This window comes from Muntiacus reevesi, chromosome 1 (genome assembly GCF_963930625.1).
Source record: "Muntiacus reevesi chromosome 1, mMunRee1.1, whole genome shotgun sequence".
Taxonomy (NCBI): Eukaryota; Metazoa; Chordata; class Mammalia; order Artiodactyla; family Cervidae; genus Muntiacus; species Muntiacus reevesi.
In genome coordinates, this window is record NC_089249.1 from 47,854,409 (window position 1) to 47,873,139 (window position 18,731).

Genomic DNA, 18,731 nt, shown 5'->3' on the forward strand with positions numbered 1-18,731 from the left:
CCAGTGGTTAAGAATCCGCCTTCCAATGCAGGAGACGTGGGTTTCATACCTGGCCGGGGAACTAAGATCCCATGTACCCTGGGACAACTAAGCCTGTGGTGAGCTGCAATGAAAGATCTGGCATGCGGAAATTAAGACCCAGCGCAGTCAAGTAAATAAACAAATATTGCAACAGAACAAGGGACTTCCCTGGTGGACCCGTGGCTTAGATTCTGTGCTCTAAATGCAGAGGGCTCAGGTTCAATCCCTGGTCCAGCAACTAGCTTCCACATGCTGCAACTAAGGCCTGGCACAGCCAAATAAATAAATAAATATTAAAACAAAACACAGAGCAAAGAGCAGGTGAAAGACGCCTGAAAAAATAAACAGCTCTAAAAAATCATAAGAGGCAAAACTCCAAAACCAGTTTGGAATGTTGTCATCATCTTTTATTATGTATCAAATTGTCTTTAACATTAAGTTACAACCTGATTAAACTTGATAGACATTTTTATCTATTTAAAGACACACACAAAAAATCTCGCTATGTACAATATCTTTTGTCTAGAGTCTAGCAAACATAGTACCTTTCATTGCAGGATTTCTGCTTAATATAATAAGCAAAAACAAATGACCAAAAAAATATATATTTATATAAAACCAAAGCAAACCCAAATCCCCAAGTCCCTTAACTACAAACATTAAAGTTGAATAAAGCATTAAAAACACAAACATCGAATAACTTTCTTTGTTTAGAAATGCAGAATGAATACTAAAGTTAGTGGCAAAGGGTTAAAAAAACAAAACACCCCATAAAAACAGAACCCCGGAAAAATAACCAGCGGTCTTCACGGGTGAACTTTCCTGCTCAGGGCACAAAGCTTGACTCTAGACCATGTCTCGGTTTCTGCGGATGGCACAACATAGAATCATGCTGAAAACCATGCCGAATATCTGGAAGACAGGAAGCGGTGTGAGGGACTGCCTGACTTTCTGCTGGAAGGTGGAGGGATGGGGGGAGACGGGAGCCACTGAGGCCATGACAAACGGCAGGGAGGCAGGACATTGGGGGGTTCCAGTGCTCCAGTGGTGCAGACTCCACACTTTCACTGCACAAGCCAGCTCTTGCGAACGCTCAGTGTGAGACGGACCCGGAGCAAAATTTAATGCTCAAATTCCAACCATTCCAATATCCCTCATGAAACTTTCACTTTCCTCTTTGTGCCTGTGTTTCATATTCTAGTTTTACTTCTATTTTTTTTTTAAATTCTTGAAAAAAATTTTGGCTACATCACGTGACCTGTGGGATCTTAGTTTCCCGACCAGGGAAATGAACCCGTGACCCCAGCAATGGAAGTGTGGAGGAGTCTTAAACCACCAGACTACCAGGAAGCCCTTATATTTTAGTTTTAAATATACTTTTGTGCTTTTTACTGAAAGTGGCTTCAAGGCTTTCCTAGATGCAGAGGAGGGATGCCAACTACCACTAAGAGGGGAAGTGGTTCTCTCTCTTGGAGAGTCTTTGCGACAGTCAGAGGAGGGCTGTGTTTCCTACTGAATCTCATCACTCCCTCGTGGGGGCTCCCCTGGGGAACCTGATTGGCCCCTGATGGCTTCTGGGGATTGACTGGCAAGAGAGAGATGGTTGGGAACTTTCAGTCCCCTTCTAGTTGTTCACCTTTGGGTATCTTTCCGACCATAGCAGGACGTGAGACAGTTCACATCCACGTTGCTTTTACTGAAACTGCTTTCACAGGACAAAGAAGAGCAGGTGCTTTTTGTGAAAACATGTCCTGAAGATTATCTGGGGATCACTAACAGGGTGTCTGGGTGACCTACATCCTTGCTGCTCCAAGTGTGGCCCGTGGACCAAACACAATGGAATCACCTTACATTTATTCCTGAAACCTTTCAGGTAGTGGGAATGGATTCTGGAGAAACACTGAGTTCAAGTCTCAGAAGCTTCGCTCCTGACCTCAGAGACTCTGATCAATGTACTTAACCTCTCTCTGGAATCTGTAAAACGGGAATTTGAATAGTTCCCACCTTATGGGTATGGCAAGGGTTAAATACATTGATAAATTAATGGTGAGTGAAAACAGTGCCTGGTCAGAGTAAGAGCTTCATAAATTGTAATTACTAAGGTGTTTTCCCAAAGCCCCTGACACTCACCATCACCACGGCGATCCCAATACCCACAGCGCCGATGATGTGGAATTTGCTTCGGAAGATCTCGTCAATGGCTTCAGGGCAGGGCTTAGTGGGGAAACCAAGACCCAGATCAACACACAGTCCTATCCTACTCCAGGCTCACCCCCTCCCTCCATGGCACTCATCTGACTCCTGGGGTGTTGTGGTTCCAAAGCGAGGGATGGGGACTGGCTGGTGGGTGGAAAGGAGAACCAGGAAAGGGTCCCTCAAGTTTGGGCAAGAAACCACGGAAGGAAGAGGGCTGAGCCCCTGCTTTGGGATCCGTGTCTTATCTGGCCATAGGGTTTTTATTATTGTTGGTCGCCAAGTTATCTTCAACTTTTTTGTGAACCCATGGACTGTAGCCAGCCAGGCTCCTCTGTCCATGAAATTTTCCAGACAAGAATGCTGGAATCGATTGCCATTTCCTTCTCCAGTGGATGTTCCCGACCCAGGGATTGAACCCGTGTCTCCTGCATTGGCAGGCAGATTCTTTACCACTGAGCCACCAGGGTAGCTTGGCCATAGAGTTACTTCCTATTACTATTACGGAAGTTTGTACATTTGCTCCAGCTCACACACACGAGCTGCTCACAAGTCTAGAAGGTAAGAGTCCAGGGCTGGGAGCACCCCCTGTGCACGAGGGCTGGATGGAGGCCCAGCGGCTGCAGGCAGCTAGAAGGCTTTGCCACTTCTCTGGTCTCTGATTCGCTGCCCTGGAGGAATCAGAGACCCAGGGCAGGGGAGAAAGGAGACAGCCACCCTGGGTGCTTTCCACGGGGAAGAGGTGTTTAGGAAGCACCACAGTGCTGCCCTCACAGATCAAGGGGGCTGAACGCATGTCCTTTTGGGTGGGATTTACCCAGAGCAACTGGGCAAGGCACAGGGTCTTGTGCTAAGCTTACCTTCATTTTCAAGCTGCCAACTAAATTCTTTGAGGGGCAGGTGTCGGTGAAAAATTGTTCTACCACCCCGGTCATACCACAGCAGTCCAGCTGCAGAGAGAAGGACAGGGTTGGGGTGAGAGAGACAGATAACGAGGACTGAGGCAAAGATGCACATGAGTTCGGAAGAAAGTCAGGCGGGACGGGAAGCTGGCGTACCGCAGTGTGAATGGCCCTCAGCGTCTCTCGCTGAGGCTCGTCCTTGTTCTTCAGCTTATTGTAGGTGTCCTCGTAAAACTTCTGGACTTCCTTGATCACCTGGGAAGCACAGACAAGAGATGAGCAGGGATGGATTCTTTATGAACAAATGTCACCTGTTCCATCTTGCTCACATGCAGCCACAAATTCTCTTGCTCTGAAATGTCACAGGGCAGAGGCACCACTGGGCTAGGACAGCCCCCTCAGGGTCTCTGGGGTCCCCCATCTCCTCCCACATCCTCTAGGAACCCCTCCGGCCATCTCCCCTTCTGCTTGAACCTTTGGTTGGCCCCTGTAGCCCCACTTGGCTCTTTCCCTTCTACCGAGAAAAAGAAAATTAAATTGCCTCAATATAAGGAATTAAAAGCAAAAATCCTACTCCTGATCCAGCTAGTTCTTTTTCCTTCTAGCTTCCATCTTTTTCCTTCACTTTGAGACTGTGTGACTTTTGGTAAATTACCAAACCTCTCTGCACATGAGTTTCTGCGTATGTAGAATGGAGATCATAACGATTCTAACCTCAGAGGTTATCTTGAAGAGTTACTGGCGATATTGCATTAAGCCTGTAGCACAGTGTCTGGTGCTGAGTACATATGGGATAAGAACTGGCTATTATATTATAACATGAAGGAGATACTCTTATCCTCCTGCACCTGGGCACATCTCCATTTAACAAATGCTTGTCCCTGGCTCCCCACCCCCAAAACCAGAACTGATCAACATCCAGCATTTCCCGTAGCAGTTTTCATAATTGGCCTTTCCTATTTCCATGGCTGTGGGCTTTATCATCTGGATAATTAAATCTTTTCCTCCCCCCCCCTTCCCCACCTCCACTGTCTCTCTTCTTTCGCCCCTCCTGCTAAATATGACATGACATCCCTCCCTAAAACACTGCTCTGATGGAGCCCCACACCCTGGTCCCCCACCCAGCCCACACCCAGCTGTGCTCAGACCCTTTCTTTGCCAGGAAGCCCCTGCCTCCACCACCTTTCCTCCTGACATCCCCTTTCTCCATCAAGGTTTTGGTCAATGCCTCCCTCTCCACAAAGCCAGAAGAGACACTCCTCGCCTAACTACGCCAAAATTTCAAATCCTAGGGGGTTTCTGGAATATAAAAATGACTTTTGTTAACACCAGTCAGTCCTTATGCCACATGAAGTGGCAAAGTTCCTTGAAACGGGGAGCACAGCTCATCCATCTCTGGACCCCGCGGAGAGTGTGGCATAGCTCTTGGCTGCTGGTGGCATGTGTTTATAAACTAGGGGAGGGTGCTAGGACACACAAAGCACTCCTTTCCCAAGCTGTGTACCAGAGAAGTTGCGGGAATGCTGCAGAGGTGTGAGAGGCAGACACCGACCCTACCAAACTGCCCGAACCCTTCTCTACGACAGCGCCCGGGAGGCTGGTGCTCACTCCCATCCCCTGCTCTGGGGAGCCCCTGTTAGAGGCACATTTGATGGCTGAAGGCTGACCCAAGTGACCAGCTGGGATACCCTTCTGCCGCCATCACCCCTATGCCCCCGACTCCTAAGAGGTCTTACGGGAAAACCTACCTCCTCCTTGTGGGAATATCCCCAGATGGCTGCAGCTACTTCAATGGCAAATATCACCAAGAGGAAGCCAAAGAACTGGAAGAGAAAGGGCTGGAGTTAGGTGCAGGCCCAGCCAGCTGGCCGAAACAAGCAGAGGGCATTTTGGAGACCAGGCTTCTGGGGACCTGGCATGGGGGCTGGAAGGGGCAGGAGGAGGTTCAGAGCTGCCAGCGCTTGGCCAAGGCCAGAAGCGGGGAAAAGCCACAGGGGGAAAGCATCAGAGACCCCAGACTAGTATTTCTTTCTTTCTCACAAAGCAACAGACTTGATTGGGAAGGGGTGCCGTGGGGGAGAGCAGGAGGGTAAGGGAACGCAGGAGGACTGCTCTGCCACGGTGGCTGAAAGTCTTTGGTTTTAAGGTGACGGGATTAGTTTCCGGGTCAGAACCAGTACTTCTAAAGGTGTTAATGAAGAGGCAGGGATTAAAAAAAAACACCTCACCCGCTCACAAAACCCACAGAGATTTGAGGAAAGGAGGAAGTGAATACACTCTGGAGTATGAGGAGAACTGTAACACAAACTTTGAAATAAGAAGAGGAGGTGAAGGTACCTGTGGATTCAGGGAAAAAAGGCAAACGTGGTCCTCGAAAAAGGGATAAACAAAGTCCTGGCATTTAGTTGCCTAAGGGAAGTGACAAGACAGTGGCTCCAGGAAGGAAGAGGGGCTAGCGTGTCACCACATAGGGGAGGAGACACTTGGGGTTAGGGCCCTGGGGACCCGCCCCACCCCGCCCCACCCCCTGGTCTGTGGGACCCCGGGGGCAGTGGGCAGGCAGGGGACACTCACCAAGCCCAGCATGCACTGGGACTCCTGCACAGCTCCGCAGCAGCCCAGGAAGCCCACCAGCATCATGAGTGCACCGGCTCCAATCAGAATATAGACTCCTGGGGGACAGGGCAGGGTTAGCCGGGAGGCCCGCTAAGTTGCTTCTTAATCCCCTTCCTCTCCTGTGTCCTCGCGGGCCCTGCATTCAAGCCCATCAGCCTTCTCCACCTCTGTGGGCAGGTCTTCTCCCACCTCCATGACCCGCCCATCAAGCCCCCGCTCCCACCAGACCTCAGCCCTCCTGCAAGGCGCCCACTGCCCCCCTGACCCAGGACAGACTGGTCTAGTCGATCAGCTGTTTCCAGTTGGGATGGATCCACTCCTGCTAAATTAGACCCTCCGAACTAGGGACTAACTTCCCGGGGACTCTGACAAGCGTCGTGCTGACCTCTCTACCTGACAGAAGAGGCTGTCAGAGCAAGCTTTCATTAGGAAGGGGCTGCGCACATGCAGACAACCACGCTCTGGGAGGGCAGCTCGACCAGGTTCCCAGAGGGGATGCCTGATGGCAGGTGGGAGCCAGGCACGTGCAGTTAACAACATCCAAGGGCAAGAGAACCCTGCTTCAGTACCAACTCTGCTTCTAACTGCTGTGTGATCTTGGGTAAGACACTTTCCCTCCCTGGGTGTCAATCTCCTTACAAGTAAAATGAGAAGTTGGTTGCTAGGAAATTTCAAAAGATGCCTTATAGCACACCAATGGGATCTTACAGCTGCAATTCAGTCACCCCAGTTTAAGCGTGCAAAGGATCCTCCTTGGTAAAGGGAGGTTGAGTGACATGGTTTCTAAATACTCAGTTGGGTGTCTGATGGAGAAGGGTGGTGAGAGGCTGTGAGTTCTACAACTCTGGCCTGGGATGGGGAACACAGGCTCGGGCCTGGTCATTCCACACTCCCCCCAGGGAACACCTAGAGAGGCCCAGCATGCAGTTATTTTCTTGAGAAGCACAGCTGTCTTGCAGTGACCATCCTCTTAACCCAGCCCCCCCCCCATCCCCCATGCCCCGCGGGAAAACTGGCAAAAATGTCCCAGGCCTCCCCAGTTTGCAGGCATGTTCTGTCCACTCCTGGGAGGGGCGATTGTCACTTGTGAGAACACCAGCTCTGAAGACCAAATGCCTGGGTTTGAAAGCCGGCTCTGTGACCCAGGGAAATCCACTTCACTGTCTGTGCAATAGCTTTTCATCTGCAATCCAGAGGTGAGAAAAATGCCTGCCTCCAGGACTGCCTTGAGGGTCAGGCGATGTGCTCCAAGTGCACACAAGTGCTAGCTACTGTTGATTTTTCTAACTTAAATTTAAAAAATTGGTATCTTTTCATTAAGGTATAGATGTGGTACAATCAGGGCTTCCCTGGTGGCTCAGACAATGAAGAATCTGCCTGCAATGCAGGATACCTGGGTTCGATCCCTGGGTCAGGAAGATTCCCTGGAGAAGGGAATGGCAACCCACTCCAGTATTCTTGCCTGGAGAATCCCCATGGGCAAAGGAGCCTGGTGGGCTACAGTCCACACGGTTGCAAGAGTCAGACGCAACTGAGCGACTAAATAACAGCAACAAAAGATGTACAATCAACAACTGTCAATCTTAACAATAGCAAGGATGGACGACAATTGTGAATAATCACGATTGTGACGATGACTTTCACGGGCGTCCCTGCTGTCCTCTCCCTGGGATCAGGAAGACTGCCCTGAAGTGGGGATGTTCCCCACAATACACAACAGGAGGCTGCAATGAGAACCTTCTCCTGCCGGCAGGTGTCACAGTGATTTCACTGCCCCCATCTGTGCCCTCCGCTTTGCCAGAGCTGCGCAGGCAGCAAACCACGCAGCAGGCCCGCAGCTGAGGCTCGCCGGCAGCGCAGCGCGGAGTGCACACAAGGGAGCGTTTGTCCTCCGCTCATCCCCCCACATCTGCCGTGATGTCAGGTCACGTGGGCTGGCTGGCAAACCCTGATGAATATGGGTATTGTTCCCGTGCACGTCCAGCCAGACTGGGCAAGGGGACAAATGCAGCTTGTCCTCGAGTCAAGTCCACCCTTCTAGTCCTCCACTCCGAGGCCCACAGGCCAGACCGCCCCGCCCACACACAGGGCAGTGCTTTTGGGTCTGGACTCCAAGGTTGGGAGCCCAGCAAGCGGGGGCAGTAAACTGGGCCTCTGTCTCTCCCCATTGCCTCCTCTCTCCCCATCAGGGCATGACAACGAAGGATGAGGTCGCCCCTTTGAGCCCTATTGCAGGGGCTGGAAAAATAGGGCATATTAAGAGATCAAACTAGTCAATCCTAAAGGAAATCAACCCTGAATATTCATTGGAAGGACTGATGCTGAAGCTGAAGCTCCAGTACTTTGGCCACCTGAAGCAAAGAGCTGATTTGTTGTTTTCCCTGATCCTGGGAAAGATTGAAGGCATGAGGAGAAGGATGAGATGGTTGGATGGCATCATCGACTCATTGGACATAAATTTGAGCAAACTTTTGGAGATAGTGGAGAACAGAGGAGCCTGGCATGCTGTAGTCCATTGAGTTGCAAAGAGTTGGACATGACTTAGTGACTGATTTACAAGCCCATAAAAAAGAGTCGAGTGGGGATGATCAGACAATTTTCTTTCTGTCCAGCTCCAGTCCACAAGCCCGGGTGACCCTGGCAGAAGGTGGGGCGCCGGATCGGTGGCCTCAGAGAGCCACTAAAGGCAAAAGCATTTAACATGCAGAGAGAACATTCCCCTAATGGGCCTGACGGTTAATATTAAATATTCATTTCTGGGCTCAGCAAAGATTTTAGGACCAAGTGTCCTGGTTTTCAATCTTGCTCAGACAGTTTGCAGATCTCAGGTGTCTTACCCTCTCCTAGTGGGGACGAAGAGGAGCAATTCCCTGGTAGCTATCTATGGGGGTTTTGGCAACGGCCATCAGGCCACAGAGGCTCAGTGGTTAAAAAAAATCCACCTGCCAATGCAGGACACATAAGTGACACGGGTTCGATCCCTGGGTCAGGAAGGTCCCCTGGAAAAGGAAGTGGTAACCCACTCCAGTATTCTTGCCCACTCCAGTATACTATGCTCCAGTATTCTCTTCATGGAAAATCTCATGAAGAGAGGTGCCTGATAGGCTACAGTTCATGGGGTTGCAAAGGACATGACTGAGCATACACAACATCAAACCACAGGGCGGCTCAGATGTAAGCAGCAAGCCCTGAAACCCTTGATCCACTGCAGGGCGAGGCTGCTGCTCCAAAAGGCCATCTGGGGCTTCCCCTTTGGACAGGCTCCTCCTAGTCTGCACCCAGAGCTTGTTAGCAGAGGCTGCCGGTAATAAATGACAAAGCATTCCCCTTTATAAAGCAAGTGGATGTTAGCCTTCGGTCTGACTCATGGAAAAAGTTATTTGTCACGGAGCCTTCTCTAGGATTACTGTATTCATTTGCTTAAGGGCTGTTTATTCTGCTTGTTTCAGGCTGACATAGGCCTAGTGCAAAAAAATAAATAAATAAAAATAAAGCTTCTTATGAAGCTGTAGCATCTGCCAGAGGGTCCTTTAGATAAGAACCTTCTTTTTTCACCTGTTTACTGGGGCTCTGGGCCTAGGGAAGGGAGGGGACAATCAGCTTCCTGTCATCACCCCAACTCCATCATGAAAACAGCGCTCAGCACACCTGTTTGCAGGATAACACTGGGCAGAGCCTCTGACCTCCACCTGCTGGTAACACCTTGTGAGTCTGCGTGTGTGTGTGTGCGCGCGCTCGCGCGCGAGTGTGCATGTGTTTATTCAGTCGTATGCCACTCTTTGTGACCCCATGGACTGTCGCCCACCAGGCTCCTCTGTCCGTGGGATTCTCCAGGCAAGAATACTGGAGTGGGTTGCCATTCCCTTCTCCAGGGGATCTTCCCCATCCAGGGATGGAACCTAGGTCTCCTGCATTGCAGGTGGATTCTTTACCAACTGAGCTACCAGGGAAGCCTGAGGACACTTTATCATCTCCCATAATTCAAGTGGGGGTTCTGAGGAACCCTAAGTCGGCTCCCCAGAGGCTCTCTCTTCATCCCTCTCCATCCCACCAATGGCTTTTCCCATTCATGAGGCCATAGTGAGCTCTGGTTGTCAAGCAGGTAGCTCTCTGCCTGGAGAGGTGTGTGTATAAGCCCTGCCGGTGTCAGGATGGGGAAACCAGGTGCAGAGTGACAAAACAAACCACCCCAGACCACGAGCTGGACTGGGGAAGCCAGCTCAGCCCATCTTGGGGACAGACCTTGCAGGGTGGGCATGCCTAGCCTCTGGTTAGAGCCCCCCCAGATGCCCCCATTCAGTGATTCTGGTTCTGGAAGGGACGCCAAGGAGTTAAGAAGGGCAGCTGGCCTGGGACCAAGAAAAAGCCTTTCCCAAATTTGTCTGCAGCAGGGATTACAGGTCCTGCTGACAGGCTGATCTCCAGGGCCTGAACTGGAGAGAAGGCCCATATAAGGCCGTCAGCTGTTCAGGATCCACTAGAGACTGCTCTGAATGTGGCAAAGTCTCTTCTCTCGCTTCTCAGCCTCCTGCTGCATTCTTTCTCAACTTTGAACACTGTGACTCTGCAGGAGAAAAGACATCCCTGGATCCCTCAGGTTTCCTGAAGGGTGAGTTCCGTGACCAGGCTGGCCTGCGGGTTGCCCTGCAGAGAGTCTGTGCCCCAGTGCAAGGATAGTCACCCCATGATGTCGGGAAGAGGGGCCGGGTGGGGCTGGTGGTGCTCTAGGCTGGAAGAGGGGCTGTGGGTCAAGGCAAAGGCTGACATCACAGCCTGAGGGGGAAGGGGACACAGAGAATGGAGCCTCCTTGGCCATTTGCCCGGAGATGACAACTATTCAGTTGCCCACAGCGCTCAGTGAAGTATGGGGCCCGGGCAGACCCAGGTGGTTAGTTGCTGACTGTGTTCTATGTGATTCACTTGTATCCCCTCCAGGTCCCAGGCTTCTGCCAGCAGAACGAAGCCTTCAGAGCTGAGCCCTGCCCAGAAGAGGATCCAGCGCAGAAGGTTCGTATTTGTCCACCAGAGCTCAGGGGACAGTGGCCGCTGGCCCCTGAGTGAGGACAACTATGTCTCTCTGGGATTTGCCTTCAGACCAGCTCCTGGTCACTTCAGCTAGGACACGGGTCGTCAGAAGGGCCCTGCAATAACCTGGGGGACCCAAGCCCCGGGAGGTCCCCGGAGCAGGCCTGGCCCCTCCAGCTGTATGCTCAGCACTGTCCCACCACCTGCCTGACTTTCCCACCTGGCACCTGCTGGGGTGCTAGGGCTGGGGGCCTGTCTCCCGAGCACAGCTTGGGGTGAACTCAAAACGCCCAGAGAGGGACTTCTCTGGTGGTCCAGTGGTTAGGACTCTGTTCTTTCACTGAGGAAGTTCAGTTCTGGATTGGGAAACAAAGATCCTGAAAGCCTTGCAGGCAGGAAAAAAAAAAAATCAACTTCAAAAGAAAAAACAATTAAAAAGTTAAAAAAAAAAGCAGATATATGTATATATGTAACTAATATACATATATCACTTTGTTATACCCCTGAAACTAATACAACATTGTAAATCAACTATACACTCCTCTCTCACCAAAAAAAATACACAAAATGAGCCAGAGTCGGAAATAACAAGACAGAAACAATTGCTGGGTGTGATGGTGTGAGCACCTGGGGTGGGATTGGGGGGCAGGGGGCTCGCTGGGTCATTGCCAACTGCTTGCACATGTCTGTCCCAGGACCCGCTCTCCCCCCCCAGAGGGTCCCCAGCTCCCTGTTGTGACATGACATGCACAGCTCAAGACCTGCTCTCGCCACCCCCCTGCCCCCACCCTGCAACCCCACTGCCCCAGCTCAAGGGGTGGCATTCCAGGCCTGCCGCAGCCACCAAAAAACTTACCAAAAACCCCTGCTATGGTGAAAACAAGTCAGGGCACTATGGAAATCTGCTTTCAAAAACTCTGCGTGTGTGTAATTAAAAAAAAAAAACACATGTTGTGCTTTCTCTTCTCTCATTTTCTTTCTGACAACAGGGAGGCACGCCCTAAAAAACCCAACTAACGCCACTACCAAAAAAGCCAAGAAAGTAGGGAAACCAGGCGACTGCTGGGCCATCAGCTCAAGGCTGGCGCTGGGAGACGGGTGGGGGTCACGGGCCTCCGGCCACCGCGTTCTTCCTGAAGGTCCGGGTGATAACGCTCTTTAGACTGCTTGCTCAGTCTTTTTTTTTTTTTTTTAAATAACTTCTTTGGTGGGTGGAAAGGAAGTGACCAAACTTACACTTTGAGACTGATGACATGACAGTATGCTCCTAAAATAGGGGGCTGCTTTTGTTTCTCGCAAATGAAGTGTTTGTTTCCTATCCCCCAGCCAGGTGAGGGGAGAGCTTTGGGTCCTATGAGGCAACTCAGAAACCAGGGAACTGCCGTGGACAGGCTCTCTCGCTCCTGTGAGAGGCGCTTTCACGGCAAACTGCCGGTGAAAGTGACAGAACAGTGCCAGAAAAAGATGCCAAAGGACCTATGTGCAGAAAGAAACCTGCTAAATCTATTCATGTTCCAACTGGACGCCTTTGCCCTGAAGCAAAAGCACTTTAGAAAACAAGTAAGACTTAACATGCATGGCCTGTGCCCCAGTGCAGGGGGTCGGAAAAGCTGGGGCCTCTTCTAGTCTCTCTTGTTAATCTGACAATTGTGCAGGAGACAGGACCTCGGGCCTCTTGAGTCCCTGTCTGAACCGTGGGGAGATGTTCCCTCTGCTTCTCCTGGCACCGTGGGTCCCCAGGACCAAGTTTGCTAAATTAAGGAGATGAATGAACCTTCTCAAGACATGAAATTCAGAGAGAAATCCGAGAACAGAAGCTCTGTAGCCCTCTGGGAGTGGCAGCAGCTTTGGCAGAGCCAATTTCACATCAGAGAACGGTCCAAGTGCCAGGCTCCGTCAGCTTGGAAAAAGAAACCACATCAGTCAAATGCAAATTCATGGGTGCAACTACACAAAAGCAGGGCTGGAAGTGGACCTGACTGGCAATGTGGGCCAGAGCAAAAGTCCTCCCCTGCCCGAGTCCCTGGATCAACACGGACTCTCTCTCTGAAGCTGGTTGGAGGGAACAGCAAGGCCCCCCACTCACCTGTGTAGAAGCTGGAATCATTAGTTTCTTGCTCGAAGATGCTCTTGGTCTGCGAGTCGAATCGGAGCCATAGGCCGACGGAAAGGACTGCGATCCCGGCAAGCTGCAAGACACACAGGACGTCGGTGTGAGCCTGGCTGCTGGGGACATGGTGGTATCCCGGGGAGCCGCCCTTGGCCTCTGCCCCTTACCAGGGACCTGGTAGCGGCAGCAGCCAGGCCGGGGTGGGGACAGGGGATCATGTCATTTGCTAAAAATAACAACCAGTGGGGAATAAACAATTATCTACCAGCAGTACAGGGATGGTTATTGTGTGGACAGAATATTATAAAGCAGTGAACATGAGCCAACTGTGACACTATGAATGCATCTCACTATGTTAAACGATGCAGGGACTTCCCGGGCTGTCCAATGGTTCCAATGCAGGGGACACAGGTTTGATGTCTTGTCGGGGAACTAAGATCCCATGTGCTTCTGGGCAACTAAGTCCATGCAGCACAACTACAGAGCCTACCAATGACAGAACCTATGAGCTCTGGACCCCGAGTTCGACAACAACAAAGATCCCACATCCTACAACCAAGACCGGACACAGTCAACAATAAATAAATAAATAAATATTAAAAAACAAAAACACAGAAGAAGCAAAAAAGCAACAAACACACACAATAGGATGCCAAACAGTTAAAAATGACTATTTAGGGGTGCATGTAAATCATAACAGAAAAAGAAGAAAGTGACGATCATAAAATCAAGTGAGTGGTGGTCAATAGGGAGGCGGGGTTTCTGATGAGGGAACAGCAGTGGGGTGGGGTGGGGTGGATAGGTCTATAGCACTGGCAATGTTCTAGCTTTGACTTGAGCGGTGGTGGTCCAGATATTCACCTCACAATTATTCCTTACTCTGTTTTCTGCACTCTTCTGTACATATACCATACAATAAAAAAAAAAGAAAAAAATCACCCAAAGAGCAGGCACATCCCCGGCTCTTCAGGCAGCTGTGATTCCTGAGCCATGTCGCCCAGTGAAGCCTCCCCCATATCCGGTCCCTTCCTGTTACACAGGGAAGCCTCACAACCTGACCCACCCAACTCTAGGGTTAGCTGGACACATCATTATGAGTGATCCTCATAAACATTAGACAAGAAGCCTTCAAGGGATCGTTCGATCCTACAATTTAGTGAAAAGTTCCCTGCAGTAGGAAATGGCAACCCACTCAGGTATTCTTGCCTGGAAAATTCCACGGACAGAGGAGCCTGGTGGGCTACAGTCCATGGGGTCACAAAAGGTTGGACATGACTAAGCATGCACATGCCCATTTCAGAGGTGGGCAAGTTGAGATATTAGACCTGAAAGGGCAGATTTCCCCAATAAGGAAAGCCTGAGGCATCAGTCCTGGCCTCAGGCACTGCTGAACTCGGTGCCAGGAGGAGGCTCCCTGCCCAGCCCCCCAGCCGACTGGGCTCCCCTCCCCACAGCTGGCCTGTACCAGGGCTTGCCTGGGTGACTCACAGGCTGTGGGTGGTGGCCGGCTGGATGAGGGCGTGTGGGCTTGGGGCCAACACCCGGCCCCAAGTTTTACCGGCCCACCCTCTTAACAGAGACAGGCGCCCTGTGTCAGAGCCCTACTCAGGGAGCTGGGTTCTCTGCCCCAGGGGCCAGGACAGCCTGTGGTGTAGACAGGCTTCTTCTCTCTCTGCTTCTCTCCTTTTCAACATGACTTGGCAGCATTTGGGTATGTTCAGTGGAGCATGTAGATGGCTACAGTGGGAGGGGTGACCCGAGACTTCAGACTGCAATAGAAACAAAACCTTGTCTATACCCACAGTGGTGTCCACAGTGAGGGTCTGGAATTCCTTAGAATTCTATCTCTTTGGTTCTCCCATCTGGCAAACAGGAGTAGTAAGCCCAGATCCTTTGACTCAGTCTGGGTTCTCCCACCTCTCAGGACTGCCCAGAACAGTGGCCCAGCTAGAAAATGTCCAGGTACTGGGGACTAAGGCCCAAGATACTGGCCTTGGAGTTACAAGAAAGAAGGTAAGACTTTCCCCTTCTCCACTTCCAACACAAGGAGACCCAGTTGGGCCCCTGGAAAATGGAAGGCCACTGGCTTCTTTTGGGATGTGAAAGCATTAACCTGAAAAGCCTGGAGGCTGGAGCTTTGAGCGCACTTGCAGGTAGTCCTAGACAGTGGTTAGCACTGAGAACAAACCCTGGCCTCCATATATATCTCCCTCTTGCCCTCATCCTGGCAGGGATGTTGCTGAGAACACCTGGGCCTGAGAGGCCTGTCCTTTCCTGTCCTTTCTGCTCCAGGCTGCCTGCTCTCATCCAAGAATTATCCTCCAGTCATTCTCCTGTGGATAAACGTACTCATCCACCCTTTATTCTGCCGGGAAAATTCTTAAATGAGTCAGCACACGCACGCACACACACACACACACAAAATAAAAACAATCCCATTTGAAAGAACTAAGCTACAAAAGATGGTGATGGCTATACTCTGTCCAGAAGCTTCACAGGGCAGGAGCTGGGTCTCTGGGGAACGACACACAAATGAAACTCCCATTCGGTAATTTCAAGGACACATGCACAGGTGGCAAGTGACAAACTGGACCCAGAAGGTCCCAACCTGGCCAAGGACAAGGCCAGACACAGGAGACAGTCCAGGGTCCTGCCATATCTGGACCCATCCCAAACCTAACATCAAGAGGAAGGAAAAGGCTGGTTCTACAGAAGTGGAAAAAGCAGTAATAGATCTGTTTCTGATGCCTAAAAACTCACCATGAGCAAGGAAGAAGGCTCAGCCTTCCAGGAGGCAAGGGGATCAGGGGCAGGACTGAGAGGCTCAGTTCCCACTCACTCTTTTTTATGGCTGACTAATATTCCATTGTATATATGCTCACCAAAATCACAGACAAATGAGCCCTGCTGCCTGCTTTGATTGAAGTGTTGAGCTAACTAGCTTGAGGGGATGCTGCCAACAACTGCCTTGTTTTCTGTAGTGCTGTTGGAGAAACAGCTGGAACTGGCTAGAGGTCACAGGGCCATCCATGATGGGCTTCCCTGGTGGCTCAGATGGTAAAGAATCCGGCTGCAATGTGGGAGACCTGGGTTTGATCCCGGGGTTGGGAAGATTTCCTGGAGGAGGGCATGGCAATCCACTCCAGTATTCTTGCCTGGAGAATCTCCACGGACAGAAGAGCCTGGCAGGCTACAGTCCATGGGGTCACAAAGAGTCAGACATGACTGAGCGACTAGGCACAGCTTAGCACACAGCTCAGGACCATGTCACCACTTAACAGTAGCCTCCCTGGGTGTGCAGACAGTGCTATCCAGAGAGCTCAGAGCACGTCTCAGGGGGGCCCACTGTTTGGTGTGCACAGGGGGTTCCCTAGCCCCCCACCTGGCTTTCGCCCCTAGCTACCTGAGTCCTAGGAGAAACCAAACGGGAACGACCAGCAAGAACCAAAAAAGAGCTTTACTGTTTAAAAAACAGTGTCACCCAAGGTTCATAGCAGCACTCTTTACAATAGCCAAGACAACCTAAGTGTCCAGCAACAGGTGAATGGATAAAGATGTGGTACATACACACAATGGAATATTACTCAGGCACAAAAAAAGAATGAAACAATGCTCTTTGCAGCAACATGGATGGATCTAGAAATTATTAAGCGAGGTGAGCAAGTCAGAAAGAGAAAGACAAACACCACATGATATCACTTATATGTGCAATCTAAGAAAATGATACAAATTAGGAGTTTGGGATTAACATTTACAGACTACTATATATAAAATATATAAACAACAGGTCTTACTGAATAGCACAGGGAACTATATTCAATATCCTGTAATAAACCATAATGGAAAAGAATATGAAATAGAATAGGTATATATCTGTATCATAGAGTCCCTTTGCTATACACTGGAAACGGATAACATTGTAAATCAATAATACTTCAATTAAAAGGGTGTCAGCAAGTTATGGAAGGACTCCATAAAATAAGGAAGTAGGGGTCTGGGGTGGGGGTGGGGCAAGAAATTGACAGTTTCCTCCTGGCTTAACGCACAGCATGTGGCAGGAATGTTGGCCACACTGATGCTGCAGCTACCGTCTTGCCTCTCACCTGTTATGGCAGGACTCGAGCACATGGATCATGCATGCTGACGATTCCCTGCTCACAGTGTCTTGGAAAGGGAGCAGCAACCTGCCTGCCATCACCAACCTGTCTGGTGGGGATGAAGTAGAAAGTACAGCCCTTCCACTCCCAGCCCCAGGTCCCAGTCATCTATAACAAAAGCCCATGGGACAGATTCTATCTTTAGGCCAGAAATAGTCCTACATATTTGATAGACTGGGGCAAGAATATAATTTTTTCCATCATTTTATTGGAGATTTCTTTATTTCTTCAAGAATGTTCATTTTCTAGGAAGATGGGCCAGGAGAGAAACACTAGACAAACCTAGCAAAATACTTGGCCAGAACATATCAAAACTGTCAGGGTCATTAAAAATGAGGACAATGAGGACAGAGAGACGCTGTCACAGACCAGAGGAGATAAAGGAGACTGCACACCCATCACCCGGTATCTTGGGTGGGATCCTGAACCAGAAAGGTGACAGGACTGGAAAAACAGGTGAAATCTGAGGAAGTCTCGTTTAATTAAGGGTAATATAGCAATGTTGGTTTCTGCTCTGTGACAACTGTACCCTGGGAATATGAACTGTGAACGAGAAAGAAGATGGGGGTGGAGGGGAGTACAAGGGAACTTTCTGTAGTATCTTTGCAACTTTTCTGTAGATCAAAAGCTGTCATAAAACTGTGTGTGTGTGTGTGTATGTGTATGGTGGGGCCTCTCTTTCAAAACTTCCTGTCTCCTTCAAGAACCTGCTCCATTAATCCACCTCCTTCCTGCCTCTGTGGCCTGTCTCAGCCGCTGTTTCACTTTCTGCCAACACACAGAGGAAGGTTTGTCTGTCCTAAAAAAACCCATCAGAAAATAAGCCCTCTCTTCCTCCAACCGCATCGCTCCTCCCGGCTGCTCGGTGCTTTAACCCCAGAGTTTGTAGCTAAACCATCTCCGAGTACTCACTCAGTTAGGAGTCCCTGTGAGGCCCCCGTCCTCTCCCTGTCCCCCATCCTTCACACAGGATGGTGGCTGTGGAAAGGATCAGATGGCTTGGGTCATCACCAAGGGTGAAGGCTTCTACTGCGTCCTCACACTTTTGGATCTCTGAGTAGTGACTCCGTGGAACCCTGCTGCTGCCTCCTCTTCTGTCCCTTAGACGGAACCGCTCAAACAAGCCCTTCCTCCTGGACAGCTGCCCTGGCCATCCAGGCCAGCTGCTTCCCCACCAAGATGTCCACTCCAGGAAACAGGACCCCTACTCCACACTGGTCTCCCTAGCACCCTCGCCCCCTCCCTTTCTGTCCACAGTTTCCTGGAGGGCAGGGTGACTTCTTAAGTCATTTGAGTAGTTCCCCTGCCCCATCCACACTTGTGATCAAACAGTTCTTGGTAAATCATTATTCAGTGAGTGAGGTCTGAGCACCAAAGAATTGATGCTTTCAAACTGTGGTGATAGAAAAGACTCTTGAGAGTCCCTTGGACAGCAAAGAGATCAAACCAGTCAGTCCTAAAGGAAATCAACCTTCAATACTCATTGGAAGGACTGATGCTGAAGCTGAAGGTCCAATACTTTGGCCACTTGATGCCAAGAGCCGACTCATTGGAAAAGACCCTGATGCTGGGAAAGTTTGAAGGCAGGAGGAGAAAGGGGTGACAGAGGATGAGATGGTTGGATGGGATCACTGACTCAATGGACATGAGTTTGAGCAAACTCCAAGAGATAGTGAAGGACAGGGAAGCCTGGTGTGCTGCAGTCCA

The 18,731-nt window shown here is 50.3% G+C and overlaps 1 protein-coding gene across 1 annotated transcript in view; it reads right to left on the reverse strand.

Moving 5' to 3' along the window:
* Positions 1-406: 406 nt before the first annotated feature.
* The window catches only part of CD9 (CD9 molecule), a 34,945-nt gene continuing 16,620 nt past the window's right edge, over positions 407-18,731 (reverse strand). Inside the window, exons 2-8 of the mRNA XM_065942466.1 lie at positions 12,844-12,946; positions 5,691-5,788; positions 4,865-4,939; positions 3,273-3,371; positions 3,075-3,164; positions 2,152-2,235; positions 407-933 (exon numbers count right to left, since the gene is read on the reverse strand). Of these exons, the coding sequence (XP_065798538.1) occupies positions 868-933; positions 2,152-2,235; positions 3,075-3,164; positions 3,273-3,371; positions 4,865-4,939; positions 5,691-5,788; positions 12,844-12,946 (615 nt within the window). The 3' untranslated portion in view covers positions 407-867. The remainder of the gene's footprint in view (positions 934-2,151; positions 2,236-3,074; positions 3,165-3,272; positions 3,372-4,864; positions 4,940-5,690; positions 5,789-12,843; positions 12,947-18,731) is intronic.